Source organism: Mustela erminea, chromosome 11, assembly GCF_009829155.1.
Source record: "Mustela erminea isolate mMusErm1 chromosome 11, mMusErm1.Pri, whole genome shotgun sequence".
Taxonomy (NCBI): domain Eukaryota; kingdom Metazoa; phylum Chordata; class Mammalia; order Carnivora; family Mustelidae; genus Mustela; species Mustela erminea.
Window position 1 is genome coordinate 59,563,553 of NC_045624.1, and position 23,646 is coordinate 59,587,198.

General features: G+C 34.3%; 1 protein-coding gene across 5 annotated transcripts in view; it reads left to right on the forward strand.

Moving 5' to 3' along the window:
• Window positions 1–23,646, forward strand: part of DGKB (diacylglycerol kinase beta) — a 700,192-nt gene that overhangs the window by 237,147 nt on the left and 439,399 nt on the right. For 3 of the 5 annotated variants that reach the window (XM_032305329.1, XM_032305331.1, XM_032305330.1), the window contains 2 exons: window positions 9,455–9,487; window positions 17,548–17,664. In XM_032305329.1, the coding sequence (XP_032161220.1) occupies window positions 9,455–9,487; window positions 17,548–17,664 (150 nt within the window). The remainder of the gene's footprint in view (window positions 1–9,454; window positions 9,488–17,547; window positions 17,665–23,646) is intronic. The other 2 variants (XM_032305332.1, XM_032305334.1) reach the window with 1 other exon arrangement.

Genomic DNA, 23,646 nt, shown 5'->3' on the forward strand with positions numbered 1-23,646 from the left:
ACTGAATTAATGAATAACAATCAGTTGTCTGTTTTTTCCCCATCAGTTTTCAATTTCTCTTGAGTCGAGAAGAAAATACATCTGACAGTGACATAAATATCCAATAACATATTAAAATGGGTATGTGGCAGGGAAGCTTATTCTTAGAAATCATTCCTAACACATGGCAATTAGATCTTACTGTTATAAGCTAATAAAATTGAGTTTAAAGTATGTGAGGATGAGGTTATATTAGTAGATGTCTAATGAGTATTATGTTTAGTTTCTGGAGTGGCACTTGAAGTATTTTATAATTATTAATAAATTTCAGAAAATTTGTGATTGTTATGTTATTGTAGTTATGTAAAATATCCAATAGATGGTACTGTGAAATGCCTAATATTTAAAATAAAGTGGCATTGCAGGCAGAGAGTTTAAAGGGAACATTTCAGAATTCTGAGGAGAATCAAGACATTTTTCTCTGGATGTCAAATTATATTTAAAGTCTGATTTTTAAAAATACAGTTGAAGCAATACAGTAGTCCATGTAAAATATAATAAATATTCATTCTCAGCTCAGAAAATGAAAATTGATGTTTACTACGAAATGGAACTTTAAAATTGTTCCTATCCTATTAGTAAGATTTTTTTTTTAATGTGGTGATTACTCAATGTTACTCAAATAACAGCATTTTCAGCAAGAAATCATAGCAGCGGCATGTCTTTGTCACTGCAATTCTACAGAAGTTTTTATGTTAAAAATAAAGCAGGCCTGTGTGAAACAATCTCCTTCTTACTTAGAGTGAGTTTATTATTTCTTTCATATGTTGGTCTCTACCAAAACCAGTCTACTACCTGAATAGAACATTCCACTGTTTTGTAAATATACCATGCATCAGAATACTTAAAAATACTTAAAAATATGGAGTTAATATATTTTTTTAAAATATATGGAGTTAATATATTTTTTTAAAAAGTAATAATAAGAACTGATTAGAGTTTGTTCCTAAAGAGCATACGAAAAGGAGTAATTTGTAAATAGCCTTATTTATCTTAGTGCTCATGGGTATTTCCATTTTAAAGTGGCGCTTGTTTATACGTAAGAATGAATGCCAGATATTAATTATCAGAACAAAGTTTTACAGAAACTACTTCTAAAGCTAAAACTGACAGGAATTATGTGATAATGTAGATTGAAGATCTCTGTATATCTTACTTTAAATATTACATGTAGCTTTTTAAAATTTTTGCTAACTGTTCATGATAACTATTCTTTAATACTGGTGAGTATTCCTTTGTATTAGGGTTATTGATTTGTTAGTTTATTCAGTAATCTTCTATTGCATATGACAGTATGCCGGCTACTAGAGAAACCAAGAATTAAGAAGAATGCTCTTGCATGCATCAGCTTCTTGTGGAATATGCAGTTATGTCCTTTGGCTTCTTTGTGCAATTACTGTTTTTCCCCATGTTTTATATAATCTGAATATGTTATATTATGGCTCCTCTTAAAAAGAATATAGTCTTAGGTGCATGTGAATGTTCTGCTTAAAGGAAATACGCTATTGAAATACCTTGAGCTACATTAAATAATGGAGGTTATTTTCTTTATTAAAAAAAATTAGTTCTTTGGTAAGTCTAGGTTTTCTGACCTAAGCCATATCAAAACAATTATGCTAGATTTGTAGTAGAAAAGTGTGGGATGAACAGCTCTTTTTCTGGATGCTTGGAGTTACACATGATTTCTGTCCACCACTACGTAATCATAACATCTTTATGGACTCATCAGGGAATAAAGGGGTCTCTAGAATCCTACTCAGGCCCTTTCAGATTTTGTGTTCATTGAGTATTATGTTCTTTTCAAAAACAGTAACACATGCTGATTCATTTACTCAGATTTCCTAGTATGCTGGATGTATGTAACATTACATGGCCAAGCTCCTACTTGGGCTAAATGGGTTTAAATATAAACTGTGCATGCAGCTCTCAAGTGATAGTCTCTTAATAGATGTCAGATACTCTTTATTGCTGCCCTCTTTTATTTCAGTAACATTTTAATTAATTCACACTGATTGAATAAATGTACATTGAGACTTGTTTCCTAATGAGGGCGCATTTAGAGGAAAGGTTTTGCATCATTCTGATATCCTGTGGGTAATTATATTCTAATTATATGGTCGGGGGAAAAGAGTCTATAACTCAGTACTGATATTGTTCGTTGGACCCAATTAATTACATGCACATAATGAAAGTTCATGATAAGGTTGACTGGCAGTCAGTGTAAAATTTTAACTCAATTGAATCTTAGCCTAATGTGAGTGCAGAATTGGACTTTAACCTAGTTAGAAAATGCTTTGGTGTGAGATCAGTGGATATTTAGAGGGGCAAAGGATAAGAACAAATTTCATTATAACTTGTTTGTTTTTTAATTCGAGGTCTTTTCCAAGATTGATGAAAAGGAAAACTTAGCATCCTAATGCTTTAATTCTAAATATTATTATCAATATTCTTTCACTATCTACGGTGATTTTTCTGTATTTTAGAAAGCCACAGTGATACATTTTGAGAATGAGATCATGTTGAGAAAAAGAATAGTCAAACAGGAAGTATTACTGATATATTTTATTCACATGAAATTCAATAGATATTAATTTATTATATTAGGTGTGGTTTTTTTAAGAGTCCGTTTTTATTTAAAACCACCAACTGCACTCAGATCCCTGTCCCAAACATCACAAACAATCATGTGTACACATACGTACTTACCTAGGTATGTATTAATTACCTTTATGTAGAGTAAGAGTTCTAGAGAATTATCTGACACAAATTAACAGTCAGTAAGACATGTGCGTTCATCTTGAAATGTATTTTGAAGGTGGTTGAATCTGATGTTTAAGGGTTTTGCAAAACTTCAAACAAATGCAAAGCCATGGGGTGCCTGGGAACTCAGTCAGTTAAGCGTCCAACTCTTGATTTCAGCTCAGGTCATGATCAAGTCCTGGGTCAGGCTTTGCACTCAGCAAGAAGTCTGCTTGAGGATTCTTTCCCTCTCTCTCTGCCCCTCTCCCCACTCACAGGAGAGTGCTGCACACTCGCTGTTTCTCAAATAAATGAATAAATCTTAAACAAATAAACATTAAAGCCATGCTCTAAATATCAGCTTCCATCCTTCCTTTACTCGATGTCATTGTTTTATTTGAATGAAAGGACATTCATCTTCAAAATGGTAGATGTCGTTTGATGCCCATGGTCCATTTGAGGATTGAGGAGTATAGCAAAGAAGGCAGACTTTGTTCTTCTTTTCTTTTCTTTTTTTTTTTTTTTAGCCTCTTCCTGTCCCCCTCTCCTTTTCCTGTGTTGTTTTTGCTCTTAGATCTCTTCTCACCCCTCCCGCGTCTTTCCTTCTTTCTCTCTCCTGTAACAGTCCTAACATAAATGTGTCATTAAAAATAAATAAATAAATAAACAAAGAATAAATAAATCTTCTGGTTCCATTGGTTCCATCTACGTATAAGCAACAAACATAGTATCAGATGAAGAAAGTGTGATTAGTCCTTTTTCACTGAGCCCTAGACAGGCAGAAAAAGCTAAGGGAATCTTTGAGGTTTTAATGTTAATAAAATAGTTCCTATTTATTGGAAACTTAAATTTGTTAGATACCCTTTTAATTGTTATCATGCTCACTGGACATGTGAGGAAAGTGAAGCAGAACGATACTGAAGAAATTTACCTAAAGTCACACAACATGCAGGTGGCACGAGCAATACACACCCTACCCCAATTCCATGTTCTAAACTCATTTTTGGTGTTCCTGCTGCATTCCCCAACAATTGGGGAACCGTGAACTCAGTTAGGGGATCTAGATCAGCATTTCAGGAAGGAATGGAAAAAAAAATAGTCATTAGAGGAGAAATAGAAGTGAAGAGAGAAAAGAATAGAATATATCAGAGAGTGGGGCATACAAGGTAGGTGGTCTTTGCAAAATTATTTTACCAGTATGTATGCACATATCCTTACTATGGTTCAGAGCTAAAAAGAAATTAAAGAACCAACCATATGGGCTTCTGATGAAATGTTAGGATAACATTTCTAATGGTTTTATTTCACTAGCTAGTCAAGTACACAAGACAATAACAATAAAACAACATTAGAACGGTTTAGTTGTTGCTGATTGCTTTTACATGTAGAAATCTATCTTTGAAACTTGGATATCTTCATAAAGATACATTTACCATTTGGTGCCCCTTGATTTCCAAATATCCATTACACTAGGTGTACTTTCCCTGAAGGCTCAGGGTTCTTCCTTTCTAGACACAAACATGCATGTTATACTGGGGGAGCCATTAAGGAGGGAGCCTCACAATCCCTTCTGTGCAAAATCTTCTGAACTAAACTCTGCAAATATGTGTAAACAATCACATTTACAAAAATAAGATCAGACATTCTTGTGAACAATTATAATTATAAGGGTAATGAAATTATCTCAATTAAAAATATTCTTACCATTACATTTATCTTGGTGCAAGCTTAAAAATTTGGCTCAAGTGAGAAGTGGTTAGTCAAGGGACACTGAATTAAGATTATGTGTATCTTCCTTTATCTAAAGATTTGCTTTATTTGTCAGAGAGAGAGAGAGAGCATGCGTGAGTGGGCGCAAACAGGGTAGCGGCAGACAGAGGGAAAAGCAGGCTCACCACTGAGCAAGGAGCCCGATGCAGTAGAAGCAGTACCCGATTCCAGGACTCTGGGACCTGAGCCAAAGGCAGATGCTTAACAGACTGAGCCACCCAGGTGTCCTATATGTGTTTTTGAAAATATTTTATTTTTGGTAGTTACATTTTAATTAAGTATGTCAAAGTGCTGCTGAAAAAAAAAATAATGATCCTAATTGAAAGACTTGCCATACATTGAAATAATCATTGGTTATAAAAATTATTTGTAGCTGGGACACCTGGGTGGCTCAGTGGGTTAATCCTCTGCCTTCAGCTTAGGTCATGATCTCAGGGTCCTGGGATGGAGCCCCACATCTCTCTGCTCAGTGGGGAGTCTGCTCCCCTCCCCCCATCCCTGCCTGCCTCTCTGCCTACTTGTGATCTGTCAAATAAATAAATAAAATCTTTTAAAAAAAATAAAAATTACTTGTAGTATAAAAATTATTTCAGTCTCACTTCCTTTTTAAAATTTGTTTTGTGGGGCATCTGGGTGGTTCAGGTGGTTAAGCGTCTGCCTTTGCCTCAGGTCATGCTATCCACGTCCTAGGATTAAGTCTCATGGCAGGCTCCCAGCTCAGCAGGGAGTCTACTCTCCCTCTGCCTCTCCTGCTTGTGCTCTTTCTGTCTCTCTCTCAAATAAATAAAACCTTTAAAAAAATAAAATTTATATTGTGTTCAAATGTGTGGTATACACACTTAAGGACCTGCAAAATCATAAAAGGTTAAACAAATTATGAATCTGGAATGGGACAGTAAAATTCACCAAAATCAAATGTGTTTATTCACTGTGGGAGAGATGGTAGGGAAGCCCTTGATACATTTTATCATCAAGTGTACGAGAACAGCTTCTCCCCTTCAGACTGACAGGTACCATAATAGGACGATAATTGATCTTTTCCCAGACTAGCTTTACTTTCCCTCCGTTGTTTTCTGAGGCCAGGGATATCCAATTGCATATAAGGAAAGAGCTATGTAGAGTAGCTTTATTTGACCACTTCAGATTACCACAGTACTAGAAGTTATTATGTTAAATTACTCCATATTGACATTCAAGCCTCTTTTTCAGGCAGAATAGATGTATATTGTAGTCTCTAAATCCTTCCCGTGTTCACTGTCTTAAGATAATTTGATTATTTTTATTTTATTTTTTCAGTGTTCTAAAATTCATTGTTTATGTACCACACCCAGTGCTCCATACAATACTATCAAATCACTTAAAAAAATAGAGACATGGATAGAAAAGTTAGAAAAAAATTCTTATTGAACTTGTTGTTTGAATAAATGAGCCTGGGAAAGGGAAATACTGTATTTGGATTCTGTCATTACCTTTATTTTCTTGGGCTGGGGGAATATCTTGGCTTAGAGGAGGATTAAATGAGATGATAAACATAAAAGCAATTTAAAAAAATATAAAAATTCCTATATAGGTATAGCATATAATTCTCTTCATTTTACTTTAGTCTTGAAATAACTAATGACCCTCTTAATGTGAATATTATGCTCTTTCTATATTTTTAACTCAAACCTCCCAACAATCTCTTCACCAAAGATTTTTCTTTGTCCTACGACAATTTGGATTAAATTGTCAATTTAAAATGATTACATGTTAGAAACTATGAGGACAAGAGAGATCTCAATACTTTAGAGTAATAGGATTTTAAAAAATTCTTTGGTATTAGGTTGAACTTAATAAGTGCCCTGAAGACAAATGCATCTTTTAAACTAATTATCTGTACTGTGTATTCTGTTTAATATTAAAGTGATACTGATTAAATAAAATCAATCACATTCCTCCATAGTCACACCTCACATTTGATTAAATACAAATATACAGTTCCTGTATTAATTCTGATTAAAAATATATTACATTTAGAATTACACACTCATGATAATTTTCAAAAAACTAAAACATTTACTCTGTTCATCCTTGATATTTGAAAGTCATATACAGAAGGGTATAGTTGAAGTAACATAATATCTGAATTTGTTCTCTAATGAGTTGCTTGTTTATCTTTTACCAGATACCATAGTTTTCTTATAGTAACTTGAGGGTAAGCCATTGATGGCCATGTTCATTTAATATACACTCTTTGCCTACATATCTTGATTGTAAGTGAGCTTGTATATACATTGTTTCATCACTTCTATTCTTGGAATGAATTTTTAGTGTTGCTCTCAGACGTCAAAGTGTTGCTGGAGAAAATTTCCTGAGCTGGTGGCTTTCTTACATATTTATGACTTCTAGCCCCACTTGCTCTGAATTTTGCTTAATTCTGTTACTCATTCTTTGTCAGCTGCTTTCCCATCCTCAGAGAGGTAGTGACAAACTCTACTATTTCCTTGCTTTCTTATATCGCTATCTCTCTGCCAACATCTTTCATTCTCGGTAGATGACCAGTAACCCTACTACCTTAAGCAGGAAGAAGCCTGCAGACACCAATATCTGTATGGTACTAGTTCTCCAAACAGGTGGTAGCAAAGTGCCAGCCAGGATTTAATTTCATCCTACAGTCTCTTTTGGAGGGAGAATACCTTAAAAGGGGTTTTTATTATCTGAGTTGGCATGGTTTTTGCTTTTTGTGACATCAGGACACATGAATCCAATATATCCCCAGCCTATATTATTATTTTGCCATCATATAATGAAAAATATATATTTCATTATGTTCAACCTTTTGCAGATAGATTGCAGATAGTATGACACTACATCTCTAAATAGGTCAGCAGGCATTTTCCGAGATTAAGGACAGTTTTCTATACAATTACCATACTATTATCATACCTAGGAATATTAACAATAATTCCATAGTATCAGTCATTACCTGTCTTTATTCAAATGCTTAAAAGTATGTCAAAAATATCTTTTATAGATTTTTTTAGTGGTTGCGTTGAGGTGGACAGTATCTGTTTGAGATTTTTGCATCATGCTTGGTTATTTTTCTGAACCATTTCCACAACTATAATCGTCACTTGGCTTTCCATTGCACTGCTCTGTACGCACGTATATATGGTGAGCATTCATTCTTCCCAAAGTCAAAGGCATCTGTGATCATGCCATGGAGACAGTTTGACGAACGTCCTAGTTTGGTTGCTTGAGATTCTCTGGACTTTCCTGGACTCATGGCGTAGGACAGGATAAGGCATCATAGAATAAGATGCTTAAACTGAATTGGAGGGAGAAGAAACATTTGTATATTATAATAAGGTTGGAAGAACAATATTCATGTCTTAAAATGTTTATTCAGATCTAAGTTTGAACTAAGAGCTGAGAAAGAAAAATACGAAAGCTGACAGAAAATTTGAGGTGACCTAGATTGACACTAGCACGTTCTTCCCACCACCCATTACCCCACGTGCTATGTAGATTGACTTGGACTCAGAAGTCCAGAGCATTACTGAAATCAGAAAGCTTTCAAGAAAAGTTCCATTAAGTTTCAATCCATCTGAGAAATAGCAATTACTTCCATAAGGTTCTCCTGTTATGGGATAGTCAACCCGAGTACATCCTCCCAGACTTGATGACTTCCTTTGATGAAAAATGTGCAGCTGCAACATTTTTTAAACTTATAAAAATATCTTCGAAATCGAGTTGCATTCCTGGACCCTTTAATTTTCTCTAGGGCTGCCCTAGACTCCTTTTTCTGATCCACTTTTGGGTGCATTTGATCTTTCTGGTCCATTTCTATGCTGAGTCGCTGCAAAGTTGCCTGCTTCTTCATCGATCTCAGTATACGGCATAAGGAAGTCCACAGATAACTGTGTTCTCTGATTGTTCAGACCCATCTTGGATTTCCATTCAGATTCGCCTTCACATAGCTCAGTTCTAGGGAGGAAATGAAAATGCTGACCACTCCCTCCTTTTCAGAGACACGTAAGTGTCTAAGTACTCCCAGCTTCACATTCAGGTTTCATACTTCTCACCACACACAACCCACCATAGGAAAACTTTGGCTGGTACTATGTGTGTGTTTTGTCAACAGTTTTCCAGATTTGTTCTGAGTCCCATAGACTTTTGGAATTTGGTAACCTTTTTTTCTGTTTCTTGCCAGAAAAAAAGCTTCCCACTGTGACTCAGAAAAGGAGGGGTGGTGGATAATTGAAGATGCACTCTCACGAAGACCAGCTTCAGTGTATTTAACCTCATCTCTTTTTTTTTTTTCTAATTACTCTCAAGTAAAACTTTTCTACATATTTAATAGTACTCTTTCTTTTTACTGATACTAATGGAATTTTTTTCTTATTTCCAGAAAAAGTACAAAATAAAACCAACACCATAAGCTATGTCTCCATCAAAAAGACACTGAATATTTTTAGGAAGGAATGAGAGTTGGACTGGAAAATGGAAAAGTGGGACGGGTAACTGGGCAACTTAACAAATTAGTAGGAATGGTTTATGAAGGATAATGGAACTTGGAGATGAGATCTTACTGCAAAATATAAATGTAATACCACCATGTTGTTTCAGAGAGGTCTGTGAAGCCGGCCAAGGATGTTGATCAGTCTGCTTTGGGTGATGAAATTGCATTTTGGATAAGTAATTCACAATATAACCCACTCTCTTTTGGAGCATTCCTCACTTTGTGAAAAGATATTTCTTCATGTATTTAATGAAATTAAGCAGAATAAACATGACAAGGAAATGCGTTTTATATTTATCCACTTATTTCACAGGAGAATAGTGATATAAGAACCTTCATTGGCCTTTGTTTTCAGTTTGACTTTTGTTTTTTTCAGCTTTAATATGAACTTCTCTTTTTCAACAGAATCTGCCCACTTCAGGAGTTTCAGTCCCTGAGGTGCGTAAGCAAAAAAAAAAAAAAAAAAAAAGCAAAAAATATTTCATACTTGGAATTGTAGGTTATTATATATCTCATGTTAGGAAGAACATTTGTGGCTATATCAGTGATGTACTAATATCAGTTTGTATAGCTTATTTTGCCTCATATGATGGTATTTGGAATTGGGGACCTTGATATTTTCGTGATGGGATAGACTTGAAACTGTTCCAGTCTACTTATGTGACAAACATTAGGAAAGCAAAAGTTATGTAAAACCGTGTACAGAGAAAAATGAAAGTTACTTTGCAAAGAGTTTTGCCCTGCATATAAGGAAAATATCATTCCTATTTATCAAGTAAAAATGTAAATACCTTACAGAAAACCCAAACAGTTCAATCCTCTGTGCCATTAAAATACAGTTTTCAGTGATAGTAGGTTGAGAAACTCTTGTTCGCTTTGAATCATCTGTCACTTTAAAAAGAGTACATCTGCATTTATCACTTAGCATATGACATTATGTAGAAAGTCATTGGAAGAAAATACAGTGACAGAATAAATGACTTTTTTATTTTGAAAATAAATGTGGGCATTGCCACACCATTTATTTTCAGTAATGTGTTAGCTTTACCTTTGCACTAACAAAGTGAAGCCTCCACATTTTCCAGTGACCCTGTCCTATTTGATTGTTTTTATCTTTAAAGGATATGTTCAAATGGTATTATTTCTCTTAAAATTGAATTTTAAGATTAAATAATTTAATCTTTATTTAAATTTAAATTTAAATAATTTAAATTTAAGTAATTTAAGATTAATATTTGAATTCACTTGCTTAGGGAAAGTATTATTTATAATATATGAATACTATATAAGACTATGAATTTTTTTAGAGGAAAACATATAATTGCAAAAAAATGTATTAACCTCTCTCCCCTGCCCCCTAAAAAGTTTTTGAACCAGTGTAGACTGCCTCATGAAACTTTTTTAAAAGTTCATTTTGTAATCAGCGATATACTTTAAAATATACTGGAGATACGCTTGAAAAATAATGCTTCTAAGAGAAATATTAAACTATTTTGTATGCTTTAAGTCCATTGATACCACTATTATCATACTCATTATAAAAATAAAAATGTTGAATTGCATACTTAAGCAACAAAGGTACTTGGAAAGTTTATCGCTTAGTTTAATTATTTAAGTGTAAAATAATAAACTTTGTATATTCAGGGGTTTGAGTTTTTTTTTGCCCCATCATAGCCCATCAAGTGAATAGGCACTGTATTTGGGATTTAAAGTTTTCTTTTTAGACTTGTTAATCTCCGTAGGTCTCCCATATTCAGCTGTATAATCTATATCATACAGGTAGAATAAATAAACCAAAATTACAGTTTTCATAATACGCTTTTCTCATTTGCTTAAAAAAATATTTCTTCTGCAAAGTAATCAGAAGTCTTCCTACACTGATTTTTTTTTTCTGGCAAGATATATTGATTTATATTAACTTAGACTTTTCACCATCCTCTGAGGTATGTATGAAAACACATATTTATAAAGTCACTACCATAGCACCGGTAAGTAGCCCACAGTAAAAAATTTTTGACAAGGTCCTTCTCATTCCTAAATTTCAGTTCTTCCAATCAGGATTTCTAGAACAGAACTCTTGTAAATGGTTTATACTGGGTATGAAATTACCCCAAGAGAAAATATTCACAGCATGTGTCATGTGTGAAAACCAGGACTTGGGGATCAAGTTGCAAATTGTATCTCCAGGTGTAGTTGGTGAGTAGTACTTCTGGGTACTTGAGACTAGCTGTCATTCTGTCTAATTTTTTGCCTCCCATCGGCCCCACAATACCCTACCTGGATCATTAAACCACTTATTCCCAGTTATGGTGATCCAGTCAGCACATAAAGTGCTACAAAGTAAATGAACTTCTTTCAAACATCCATCTATAACTCCTGTGGTCTTAAGCAGCATATACAAGATAAATTAATGATAACATATAACAATATACCTTTTTTACATTTTTAAAATCACTGCAATTTAATGAGTGCCTATTTTATGCCAGTATTTTTATCTGCATTTTCTCAATTTATCATCACACAAACCTCCTCATGTTATAAATGAATTAAGTGAAGGCTTAAAGATAGTAAATAATTTGCCCAAGTTTGCACAGCAAGTAAGAGACAAAACTGGGATCTAGCGTCCAAGCCCATACTTAAGACTTTGTCCAAAGTAGTTTTTGTTTTTAGTAAGCATTTACTTAACTAAATTAAAAAAGAAGTGAAAAATCTTTATATCAATTATTATATTTATGTTTAAAACTATGAATTACTATTTTTTAAATCAGGGAGCAAAGACTACTTTGCTACACAGCAATAATAAATTTTGCTGCAACTTCCAAGGATTCCTATAGACTTAAAGTCTTTGCTATTTTTCCAAAGGTATTAGTTTCTCTTGGCAGAAAAACTACTCCAATTTCACAATAAGGTCACAATAATTGAAAGGACAGCTTTGCAGCCGTGAGCCTTGCTTTCTTATAGCCTATAACCCTCGTAAGCACCAATGAATTTGGTGACACTTACACTTTGGTGAGGGATTTTATATTGAGAATACCCAAGTGTTACCTTCGGTTCACATTCTAGAGTTTTTGGGAAATTCTTGCGGCCTCGCTCTAGTGGCAGAAAGGGCTAAGTCTCCCTTCAGGCATGTGGGGCTGTAGCGGTAAAGGGAGTTCCAGGCCTCATGGGAAGGATGTGATGGCAGAGAGCTCCCTCCTCCCCACGCTTTTGTGACTTTGTACCAATCAAGGTGCTTGGCTGCTGCCTGTCTCTCATGCTGAGATTGGACAAAAAGAAGAAAACCCTGTGCTTGAGGTAATCATCACTTGCTGCTTGTAGTTTGTGAGTGATCGATAACAGCAGGCTGAAATATTGTGGTAAACATCCCTTTTGTGAAAGCAGTTTTCAGCAATGTGCAAATACTCCATATCTGAGAATCAGCATGATATTAAAAAAAAATTTTTTTTTAGAGCACATATTTAAAGTGAGGTCCTTTTATGTCATTTATTTCATCTTCCTGTTTTCTATGAATGGTCTTTTTGGCTTTTCTTCTTTGTTAATTATGGTGATTATTCTTTTGGAATTCTATTACAATGTGTTCTCTAGTTAAGATCGGTTGTGCTGCTTATAGAGTCTAAGGATCACAAAACATTAAATTCTATATTTAAAATGTCTGCATAGCAAACACAAATGCCTGATTTTTGAAATGCTGAAATATCAATAACTATATTTTATATTTCATAGTTATATTTTCTATATTCTTTTTTGTGGTCAGAGTAGGTCTTTTCAGTGTTTGAATAATTTCTATTGATTAAAGCAATAATTTTCCAACTCTTTTTATATCTGGGACAATTTTTTCTAGCAGAACAAAATTTGCTTTAATTATAATGTAATTTTATTTTGTGGTTTAGAGCCCAAAAACTTAAAAAGAAAAAAAAAAAAAGCAGAAAGTGAAGTGGCAAATACTGCCCTCTGTTACCAGAGAGCAATTTTTTTTTTTAAGATTTTATTTATTTGACAGAGATCACAAGTAGGCAGAGAGAGAGAGGAAGGGAAGCAGGCTCCCCGCTGAGCAGAGAGCCCAATGCAGGGCTCAATCCCAGGACCCTGAGATCACAACCTGAGCTGAAGGCAGAGGCTATAACCCACTGAGCCACCCAGGCGCCCCCAGGGAGCAATTTTATCCTTAATAACAATGTAAAATCAGGTTGGTGATCTCTTCCCGAAACTTTTCAATAATTTCAACCCTGGAATAAGTCTCTTAAATATCATAATGGAACTCTGCTATTCAGAGTTAATTAACCCACAAAACAGGCTAGTGAAATTTTTGTGGACAGCAGATCTTTCAAAGGTACAGTTGTTTCCCCCTTCCTGTCCCTCATATAAAATATGAAAGAAGTAAAGATTTTCTCAGTGGAAATAGGAAAAAGTATCCAACTATCCTACTGCGAGTTATGCTGCTTAAATAAAGTATAGCTCAGGGAGACTTCTATACAATTTGGAAATAAAAATAAAACAAATGAGTGTAATAAAAAGAAAACTCTGGGAAAAATTAAATACTTATGATTTTCTCCTGTTTAAAATTTTCAGCCTTGATTAATTCCACAAATTTCACCCAGTAGACATCCCCCCCACACACACCCCACCAAAAGAAACCACTTGGTTTTCTTGCGGGGTGTGTGTGTTTAAACAAACACTCATTATTTTAATATTATCTAAATTATATAATAAAATTCATGTATTTATTTTGAGGTTTAGAGCCCAAACACATTAAAAAAAAAAAAAAGTGGAAGGTGAGGTGGTAAGCACTGCTCTCTGGTAACAGTTTATCCCTAATATGTAACATTTATCCCTAATAATGATTCAAAATCAGGCGGTAAGCTCTTCATGAAGCATTTTGACAACTTCAGGATAGACTGAGGATTTTTCTGTTAGCTTGTTATAAACCTCTTTCTTATAATTTTAGACTTCTAAAATAATACCTTAGTTGAACATTCGATTTAGGATTTAAAATTTTGTTTTTATATTTTATAAAGCTTCTTATAAAGCATTTGTTTCATCGACTCCCAATTTACTCAGAAAGGTGGCTCCCTGAAGAGACCTGAAGCTCCTTAATCAACTGCTTTCTGCTAGTTGGAGATTCTTACCAGGAAAGAAATTCCCCTCGTTGTGAGCATAGCTAGGAATAAAATCATGTTCGTAGATGATTTAGTAGCTCTTTTTACAGACACACACATAACATGTCTTAAACTTCCAGCACTACATCTATAAATAGTTTGGTCATAAATACCCAGTTCCCAGTTCCAACCAACTTAAATTATAGTTAATTCTTACAAACTAAACATTTTTTGAATTCAATGTGAAATAGCAATTGTTGGATTATATGGCAGACTACAAGGTATATAAGGTATGATAAACTATAAGGTACATAAGATAATGTATAGCTTCTGCATTGTAGATTTTTGCAGAGTATAGTTACCATGTCTTATATACCTGTATGCAAGAATCCAGAAAGAAATTATTGCCTTACTTTCCACCAGTATTATGTTTTTGAACTCTTAATACAAGCCATAGATTTTTTTTTAATTTTATTTATTTATTTGACACAGAGAGAGATCACAAGTATACAGAGAGAGAGAGAGGAGGAAGCAGGCTTCCTGCTGAGCAGAGAGCCCGATGCGGGACTCGATCCCAGGACCCTGAGATAATGACCCAAGCCGAAGGCAGAGGCTCAACCCACTGAACCACCCAGGTGCCCCCAAGCCATAGATTTTAGTTGTAAACATGGGGCTCTAGTTATTTAAACATATACTTAAGTGTAACTAAGTATAATTTTTCATATATATACACTTGAAATATAATAAACACTTTGCATAATTGTACTACTAATGAGCACCCTAATGGGAGAGCCACACTTTATTATTCATAATAACTTTCCTTTATTGAGCGCATATTCTAATATAGGAACAAGGTTAGGAATTTATGTGTTTTCTCTTAAACCTTACACAACTGTGAGAAATATGTATTGCTGACTCCATTTTGAATAAGAGTTACATTCTCTAACATTATGTAATATTTAAGTAGCAGAGGCAGGATTCAGCTCAAGCTTTCTGACTCCAAACCTCATCCTATAATCCACTCCTTCTATGCCTTATACTCTTAACTCTCCATGCACAAAATTATAATTTGCAAGTTTAGGAAGAATGATCTATCTTTTAAAAAAATCAATATTTTTGCCAGAAATTATACTTCTATGAAAGTATATCATTTTCCAAAGAATGTGAATTTCAGGAATCCTATTACACCATCCATTTTTAGCCACACAAAAATATATTCAGTGATTTTACACCATGAAATTGCAAGGTAAATGGACTATATTGATTAGCATCTATTTTGGTCTGAGAAGTTTTCTGATCCATCTGATCCTAATATAGTTAAAAAGAGCTTTATTTTGGGGCACCTGAGTAGCTCAGTTACTGAAGCAGCTGATGCCTGATACCTCAGGGTGTGAGTTCAGGCCTGGTGTTGGGCTCCACACTAGGCATAGACGCCACATAAAAAACAAAACAAAACAAAACCCTTTGCTTTTTTTTTAAAGACATTTATTTATTTATTTGACAGACAAAGATCACAAAGATCAGGTGGTAGGCAGAGAGAGAAGAGGAAGCAGGCTCCCTGCTGAGCAGAGAGTCTGATGCAAGGCTTAATCCCAGGACCCTGAGATCATGACCTGAGCGGAAGGCAGAGGCTTAACCCACTGAGCCACCAAGGCGCCCCGGATCAGAGCTTTTCATACCAATCCTAAACATGACCCAAGATTTCCTCTCATTGCAGTGTTTCAGGCACTTAAAATTTTTTCAGTGTTGATTCATTTATTTCTCCATTTATCCTGACTTTTTTCAGGTACTGATTTAGGATCTGATGTACAACAGTGAAGCAAAAAAAACCCTCTTTCTCTTTAAAGAATTAAACTAATTGAATTTAATTAATTTAACAGCATTAAACTAATTAAATTTTAAAAATTCAGGTTGTAATAAATTTTATCCATATTTTGTATATAATATGTAGTTATATATACAAATATATTTTTATGTTTCTATAAAAGGAGGCTAAAGGGAATAGAGAAGTGTACCTGACATTTGAATAGAAATCTGAAGTGGGGAGTGGGCCCAACAAATACGCTGAAAAGAACTTTCCAGCAGAGTGAAGAGTGATTGCAAAAACTCTGAATTAAGATCATGCTGGTGATCAAGGAATAATGAGAAGGTGGGGGTAGCTGGAGTGGAGTGAAATAGGATGAGCATGATTGTTATGTAGAGAACCTACTGTAGGGAGACAAAGATGGAAGCCAATTGACCCATTAGCTGATGGCTACAATAATCCAGGCAAAGAAGCAAACAGACCTAAAGTATGTAATGATAGAAGTGGTGAGTCATCGTCCAGGTTGGGATTTGTTTTCAAGGAGGGTAGGCAGGAAATTAAAAAAAAAAAAAAAAAAAAAGGATATTTTAGAACCAATGTGGAAAGATAGAGAGGGCATTTGTATGTATGAGTTAAAGTTCAAGGGAGAATGTGAACAGGGACTAGAGCGTTAGAAGTCCTCCTCATGAAGTTAAAAGTTGAAGTTGAAAATCAGAGCCTTGGGATTTAAAGAAGCCACCTGGGGAGTGAGTGTAGGGAGTGAAGATGAAATGTTCAAGGAAGAGGTTAAATGTTATGGACTATAAATCTGGAGGAAGAAAATGGAAGAGCCTCTGAGGAAGCAGGGAAGTAACCAGAGAGCTAAATGTGAGAGAAAGCTGTTTTCAGAAGCCCAGTGAGGCAAGTGTTCCAGAGGGAGGAAGAAGTCAGTCGGCATTCTGTCAAATGCTGCCAAAAACTGGAAAAGATGAAGGCTGACCAATAGATGTGACAATGAGAAGGTCATTGATGATTTTAAGAAGAGCAGATTTGGTGGATTAATGGTGAAAAAAGCTTTTGGGTTGGGTCGAAGAGAGAGTGAGAGGAGGGGAACATAGAAAGAGGAGGCAGACAACGACAAGAAATATTTCCACCATGTGAACAAAGGAATTACCAGGGATGGAATGTGTGTTTTAAATTTTATGCCATCCTGGATATAAGTAGCCCCTTATAAGTTCATCATGTATTCGTTTTTTATATTACCTGTATTTATAAGCATTACTTTTAGTGCTCAGTAACATCTTTTATAACTTCATATTATTTATTTCTATCATTCCTTTTGATAATAATTCGCTTAGTGGTCCTTGAGAACTTCTGATAAACAGTCCTCATTGGGAACATAGGGGAATGTCATCTGGTTTTCTTTCTTAGTCTCGTTAACTGGTATTTTTATTATGTATCTATCACGGGGACTAAGCCATTTGAAAGTAACAGCAGTCTTAGTATTCACGAGGAAATCCGAATAATGAACGTGGGCCCAAGTTTGTAGCCACAAAGGTTTTCTTTGTGTTGCCCTTTTTAGTAAAACAACATTCTTACAGAAGATTTCCTCCTTCTAGGAAAGACAAGCAACGGTGAAGAAGGAAAAAGGCGGTTCCCAGCAATCAAACAAAGTGACAGATAAGAACAAAATGCAAAGAGCCAACTCTGTGACGGTGGATGGGCAAGGCCTACAGGTATGACTTTTTAAATCCAAATTTGAGTAGCTTTCACACTGGTAATTGCTATACTCTTACACACATGTGTCCATCTAGCAACACATTTATTTAATGTGCGGATTAGCTTAGCAGAGGACTTTGGAACGATCTTTATTAATTTATCAGGATGTCAGTTTTATATTTGATTGACAGAGTGACATTCCAGTTATATCAATCACTTCTGATGTTATCTGCACTTGAACTCAAGTTTGTAAGAGATCTTTGGTCAATCTGAAGATTTTGCAAATATCACTAAATACACACATTTTTATATGCATACATATTATTTATTTACAAGTTTACTTCATATATATTATTTGTATATTTGGAAGAGTCATTGTGGTGGCAAAAGTGTCGAGGGAAAAATAAAATGAATTTCAAGTGTGTGGATACTTTTGTTCCTATGTAAACAATGAAATAAAGGATTTATTGATTTATCCATATCTTCTAAAGTTTAAAATCATAGTTGAAAGCCCATAAATATTTCTAGTCTAACTAAACACAGGTAGCTCAAAATCGTGTTTTTAGTACTTTAAAAACCTTTAATACCCTACGATCTTGGATATTAGGAGTAAGATTTCTTTCAGTCTGCATTTTAAGACATTCTATAGATTGTATGTATTGTATTTATTTGCCTCTCTTCCTCACTCCAACATAAAAACAACCCATGAACTTGGCTGCATCAATGAAATTGTGAGTTCATTTTTGTTTTTGGCTTTTTTACCTATACATTTCTCTCTTCTAATTTTCATTTCCTTTCTTCCTCAATATGCTTCAAGTTTCATGTCCTCTAGGAAAATTTACCAACCACTTACCAAACAAAAATATATTTTGTCACATACCTGTCTTTAATATACATAACCTTATATTTTTGATTTTTGTTTATTATTTTATCTATGATATGATGGATTATGTGTTTTATATGCCTTAATTTGGAAGCAGAGTTCAGAGCACACAGTCGTTGCCTAAATGCATGTTTCCTCATTATTTTGACTACCTCATTAAAAAGTTAATATTAATTGCTTAAATATTGATAACCAGATTACTGATTTTTTCTGATCTAATAAAACACATGGTGAATAGAATCTTTTTAATAATTATTAAATTCAAATATAAAAAATTCTAAATGATGAAATTATTACATTGGTTAGAAAGTTTAGAAATTATTCATCAAAAGGATAAATTAGGATTTACAGCTTTTGGTAGTCATCTCTATATGTTTACAAATCTCACTGAGAGACTCAGATATGAAGTCTATCCACTTTGAGAGCCAAAAAAAAAAGGGAGGGGTGCAAAAAAATGTAAGTGGTCCTGTAAAATTTTTAGTGAAAAAGTTTTTTTTATAAATTTAGTACTTCAGTTGCAAATATTGATTAGTTAAATCTTTAGTCATTTTGAGTTCCAGTGGTGAAGATATCAGAAAAGAAAATTAATTTTAAAATTCAAGTGCATCTCACACATGGCTAGACATTTCTCAACATGAAGGGGAAACATGTGCAATTTATTAAACAGTATTGCTAGATACCATGATAGTATTTTATGCCTATTGAGTAAACTTATCCTCTCAGTAAACACATGCGATAAATATTCTTAATTCAATAAACATAAGATAAATGTCATCATTATTATCACCACTTACAAAATGTTCAAAGGCAAAGTTATTCCCAGGGCCAAAGTTCAATAAGATCCACTTTGCTCAGAGTATATGCGTCTTACTCTTATAATACCCAGTCTCCTTGGTTAAAAAGTTTAGAGGTATATAAATGCTACTTTCTGACCCCCTTGTTCTGACCATCTGCCTTTCTCTGTGAATTTATTGCATCTCTCAAACCAGATAATAACTTCATAACTTTCTTTTGCATATGAATTTATCTGGTAAAGTTGTTGGTAAGCAACAACTTTATAAGGGCTGATGGGTAGACATCAGCCCTTATAAAACAGCATTAAATAAATACCATGATTATTATCATTATAATTTTTTTGAATTTTAACTGTTGGTTAATTTTTTGAATTTTAACATGTTTATAATCATGTGCAACAATCTATTTCACCTCAGCAGAATGGACTAAACTATGATACACATACATGTTCATGCAATTTTGAGGAAAACATAAAAAAGGTAAAAGAATCAGTTATTGGATAACTAATGCAGGGTAGAAAAATAAGTAAATTTTGTTGTGCTGATCAACTTTAAAATTATAAAATCACTGTTCTTTATCAGGAAAGGTAAAAAGATGTGCCAGAAAATTAATTTTCTGTGAGCTTTAAAAAATGTATATCATGAAAAAGCATGGAGTTGCAGCCTGGTTTGCATATAAGTCTGTGACAGAAGAGATCTACACTGCTTAAAGAAGACTATTAATCATAGTTAAGCACATTCATCTTACTTCTTTCCAGCTAACCAGCATAATGATCAGGATTATTATTTCTAATTAGAGGAAGTAATAGATCATGTATAACCTTAGGATGAGTCTCATTAATTAACCCAGGTCCTAGGGGACTTCAAATAGAGGTGGTTAGGCACTCTGTCTTTGTCACTGCTCACACCATAGGTTTACACTTAATACATATGATCAAATGTAATTGAAACTACAATTTCTAACATGTACAAGATGTAAAAATGCAGATAACTATTCACATGTGAACAAACAAGTGAAACAGAACCACTGTGTAAACTGTATTAAACTGAAGTTGCCTTGTCCTTGATTATTCTCTGAGAAGAGTGTCCAAATAAAAGGGTCACTGGAGAACCAAAAAGTCTAGTTTGTAATGCTCTTAACACCAGAAAAAAAGGGGAACCTTTATATTTAACTGAGTCAGTACCATCCCCTACTACAACTGCAGATTGTAAACAAACATATGTGTGTGTATGTATATATCCATGTGTACTATATACAACTATATATTGTGTGTATTCAGTTAGTTCCCTTTATTTGACTGATGTGTGTGTGCACGTATATATGTGTACATTAGGATCCTCAAGCCTGTTGGCTCTTCCATAATTAGCTCGTCATTGTCACTTAAGTCCCTGAGTCTGGAATTGTTATTCTATACTTTAATACAATAACCTGTAAACTGAGTCCCTGTTCCCAGCTTATAATGTGCTAGATTATAAATAATATGGAAAAAATGGAGCTCAGTAGTAAATGTCAGGACAAAGTTAGCATTGTCTCTAATTTTAAGTAACATGGCCAGATTGGGCCTCATTAAAATGTGATGTTTGAGTCAAGACTTAGGTGAGGCCTTTGGTCTATGGGTATCTAGGGGATGGACAGCCCTAAAACAAGTGCATGCCTGGCAAGTTCTAGGATCAACAAGACCAACCACATGGTTGGAGCAGGCTGAGCAATATGGAAACTGGTGAAGAGTACTTTAGAGAAGGAATAGGAGCTAGATGCTACAGAGCCTTCAGGGTCTGCAAAAGAACTCTGGCTTTCCATCTGAAAGAGATGGCAAGATATAACATGATATAACATGATCCTAACTTAAATGTTGAAACGCTTACCCTTGTTGACATTAGATCGTTAGGGAACAAAGAGTCAAGTGTGGAGAAAGCCACCAGTAATTGAGGGTTTATAGGTTGGAGGCATATCCAGTATAGATGGGGCATATCCAGTATATATCTATCTCTTTACCTCCAGCAGGGGAGGTGAAGAGATAGATAATCCATGGATTTTGAAGAGGGTCAGTAGGATATGCTGATAGATTAGATGTACGGTTTATTAGAAATCAGGGAATTAGGGACATCTCTTAAGATGTTTGGCTCATTCACCTGAAATGATGGATTTGCCATTGACTGACATAGAGAAAGGCTGAGAGTAGGTTCAGGGTTCTTTCATGCTTCAAATAGAGCAACTTACCTTTCATCTGTCTTATATATTGTTCCGCTTAAGATTATTTCAGGTGCTATATAAATATTTACTTCCAAGAACAAATAGATTTAGGCTGTCAGAATTTCTTTGTATATGTATGTTTTAGTATTCCCTCCCATTCCACCAAAATCTGTAACTAAAAGTGTATAATATTTTAGAATAGCAGTAATCTGTTCAAAATGACTGAATTTTACAAGTTATTTCAAAATTTTGTATTCAGTAAAAATCGAAAATTCATATTAAAGACTATATTAGATATAGTTCAAAGAGATTAGTAAACTTGAATATAAGATTGATGTATTAGTGCTCTTTAATTCCCGGATTCCATTCAGGTTTTACCAGTTGTCCCAATAATGGCTTTTATAACACAAGCAGCTGGTACAGAATCATGTAAATTTCCTGGTTTTGACACTTGTGTTTAGGTAAGGGAATGTTCTTGTGTATAGGCTATCTTAAAGTAAACAAGAGTGATAAAGTATCATTTTGGCAACTTAGTCTCAAATGCTTCAGGAAAAATAATCTTATTTGAACAGTCCTTTGAACTTTTCTGTAGATTTGAAATTGTTTTTAAAGTATAAAAATAAAAATATCACTTCAAAATATAAAAAAATTTAAGGTATTTCCATATAACTTTATTCATCAGAATCAAATATACCAAGTTTCAGAAAGTAAGAAAACTGTATTTTTTTTAACCTCTTTATTTTCGGTACAAATGATTTACATTACAATACAAATTAGCTCTACTAGACTAAATTCTGAATTCTGTAAGTTAGTTTTTATCTGATTTTAACCTCTTTGGAAAATAAAATCTGGAAGCAAATAGATTGAATTAAGTAATTGAAATATCACATCTAGTAATACCTATGTATTTTCTTCCTTATCTCAGACTCTTTAAATTACAAAAGAATTACCTGAAAATGATTATGCCTCTACTCAGTAAGGACAAAAACATAATGTAAGATAAAATGAAAAATATAAAGTATCTAAAGAGATTTTGATATCAGGTTTCTGTTCTGCACTCAGGGCCTAGAAATATTTACAAGTGTGAGAAAGTATAAGATTTCTATGCCTGGTTCCACTTACATTCAGTTCTGTACCCTCATGGATGTTGTCTTTCATACCAGTTATAATTAAGATCTGCAACATGTAACAGGGAAATAAAAACAAAAACAAATAAACATAACAGTGGTTTAGATAAGATACATGTAAATTTTTCTGTTGTTTAAATGAAGTCCAGAAGTAGGATCTCCAGAAATAGGGCTAATACCCCGGTTCCACATTTTTATCAGGCCTGGTACTGTCTTTCCTATCCTCCATCTGTAGTATCTTCAAGGTCACCTCATTCTCAAAGATGGCTGCTGGTCCTTATAGTATCATATTTCATCCTGGCATCCTGAGGAAGGTGACTGGAAGCTCTCCCTCTTCCTTTGTAAAGAGCATGTCTTGAGTTTCCATAAAACACTTCTGTATTAGTCAAATTGGGCTGCTATAATAAAGTATCATAGATGGGTGGTTTAAACAACAGACATTTACTTACCACAGTTCTCAAGGCTGGAAAGCTCAGGATCAAGGTGACAGTTAAATTTTATTCTGAGTCCTTTTCTCTTGGCTTATAGGTGGCAGTCATGTCTTTGCCTGCTCACATGACTTTTTGTGTGCGCAGATGCAGGAGTAGATCTTTCTTTTACAAGGGTACTAATCCCATCATGAAGCTCCCACTCTCCTGACTTTATCTAACCTTCCTTGCTTCCCAAAGGCCCGGTCTCCAAATACCACCACAGGGTGGGGCAGGGAAAGTAGGATTTCAACATAAAATTTGGGGAAACACAATTCAATCTATAGCAACTTTCAATTATAGACAAAATAGAGACACATTTTTTTCTATTTAGACTTCTTATTTGCATTCTTACATGGCAAGACACCAAAAGTCACACCTTCTAAAACTCTTTGAAAGAAATACGTATTTAAATTCTGCAAACAGCAGCAACAGTTTCCAAGATACAGGTGTGATGGGAGCTGCCAGTGTTTCAGAATTACCTTTTGCCCTGGATTCTTTTACTAAGGATGATGAGGAATATATGATAGTTGT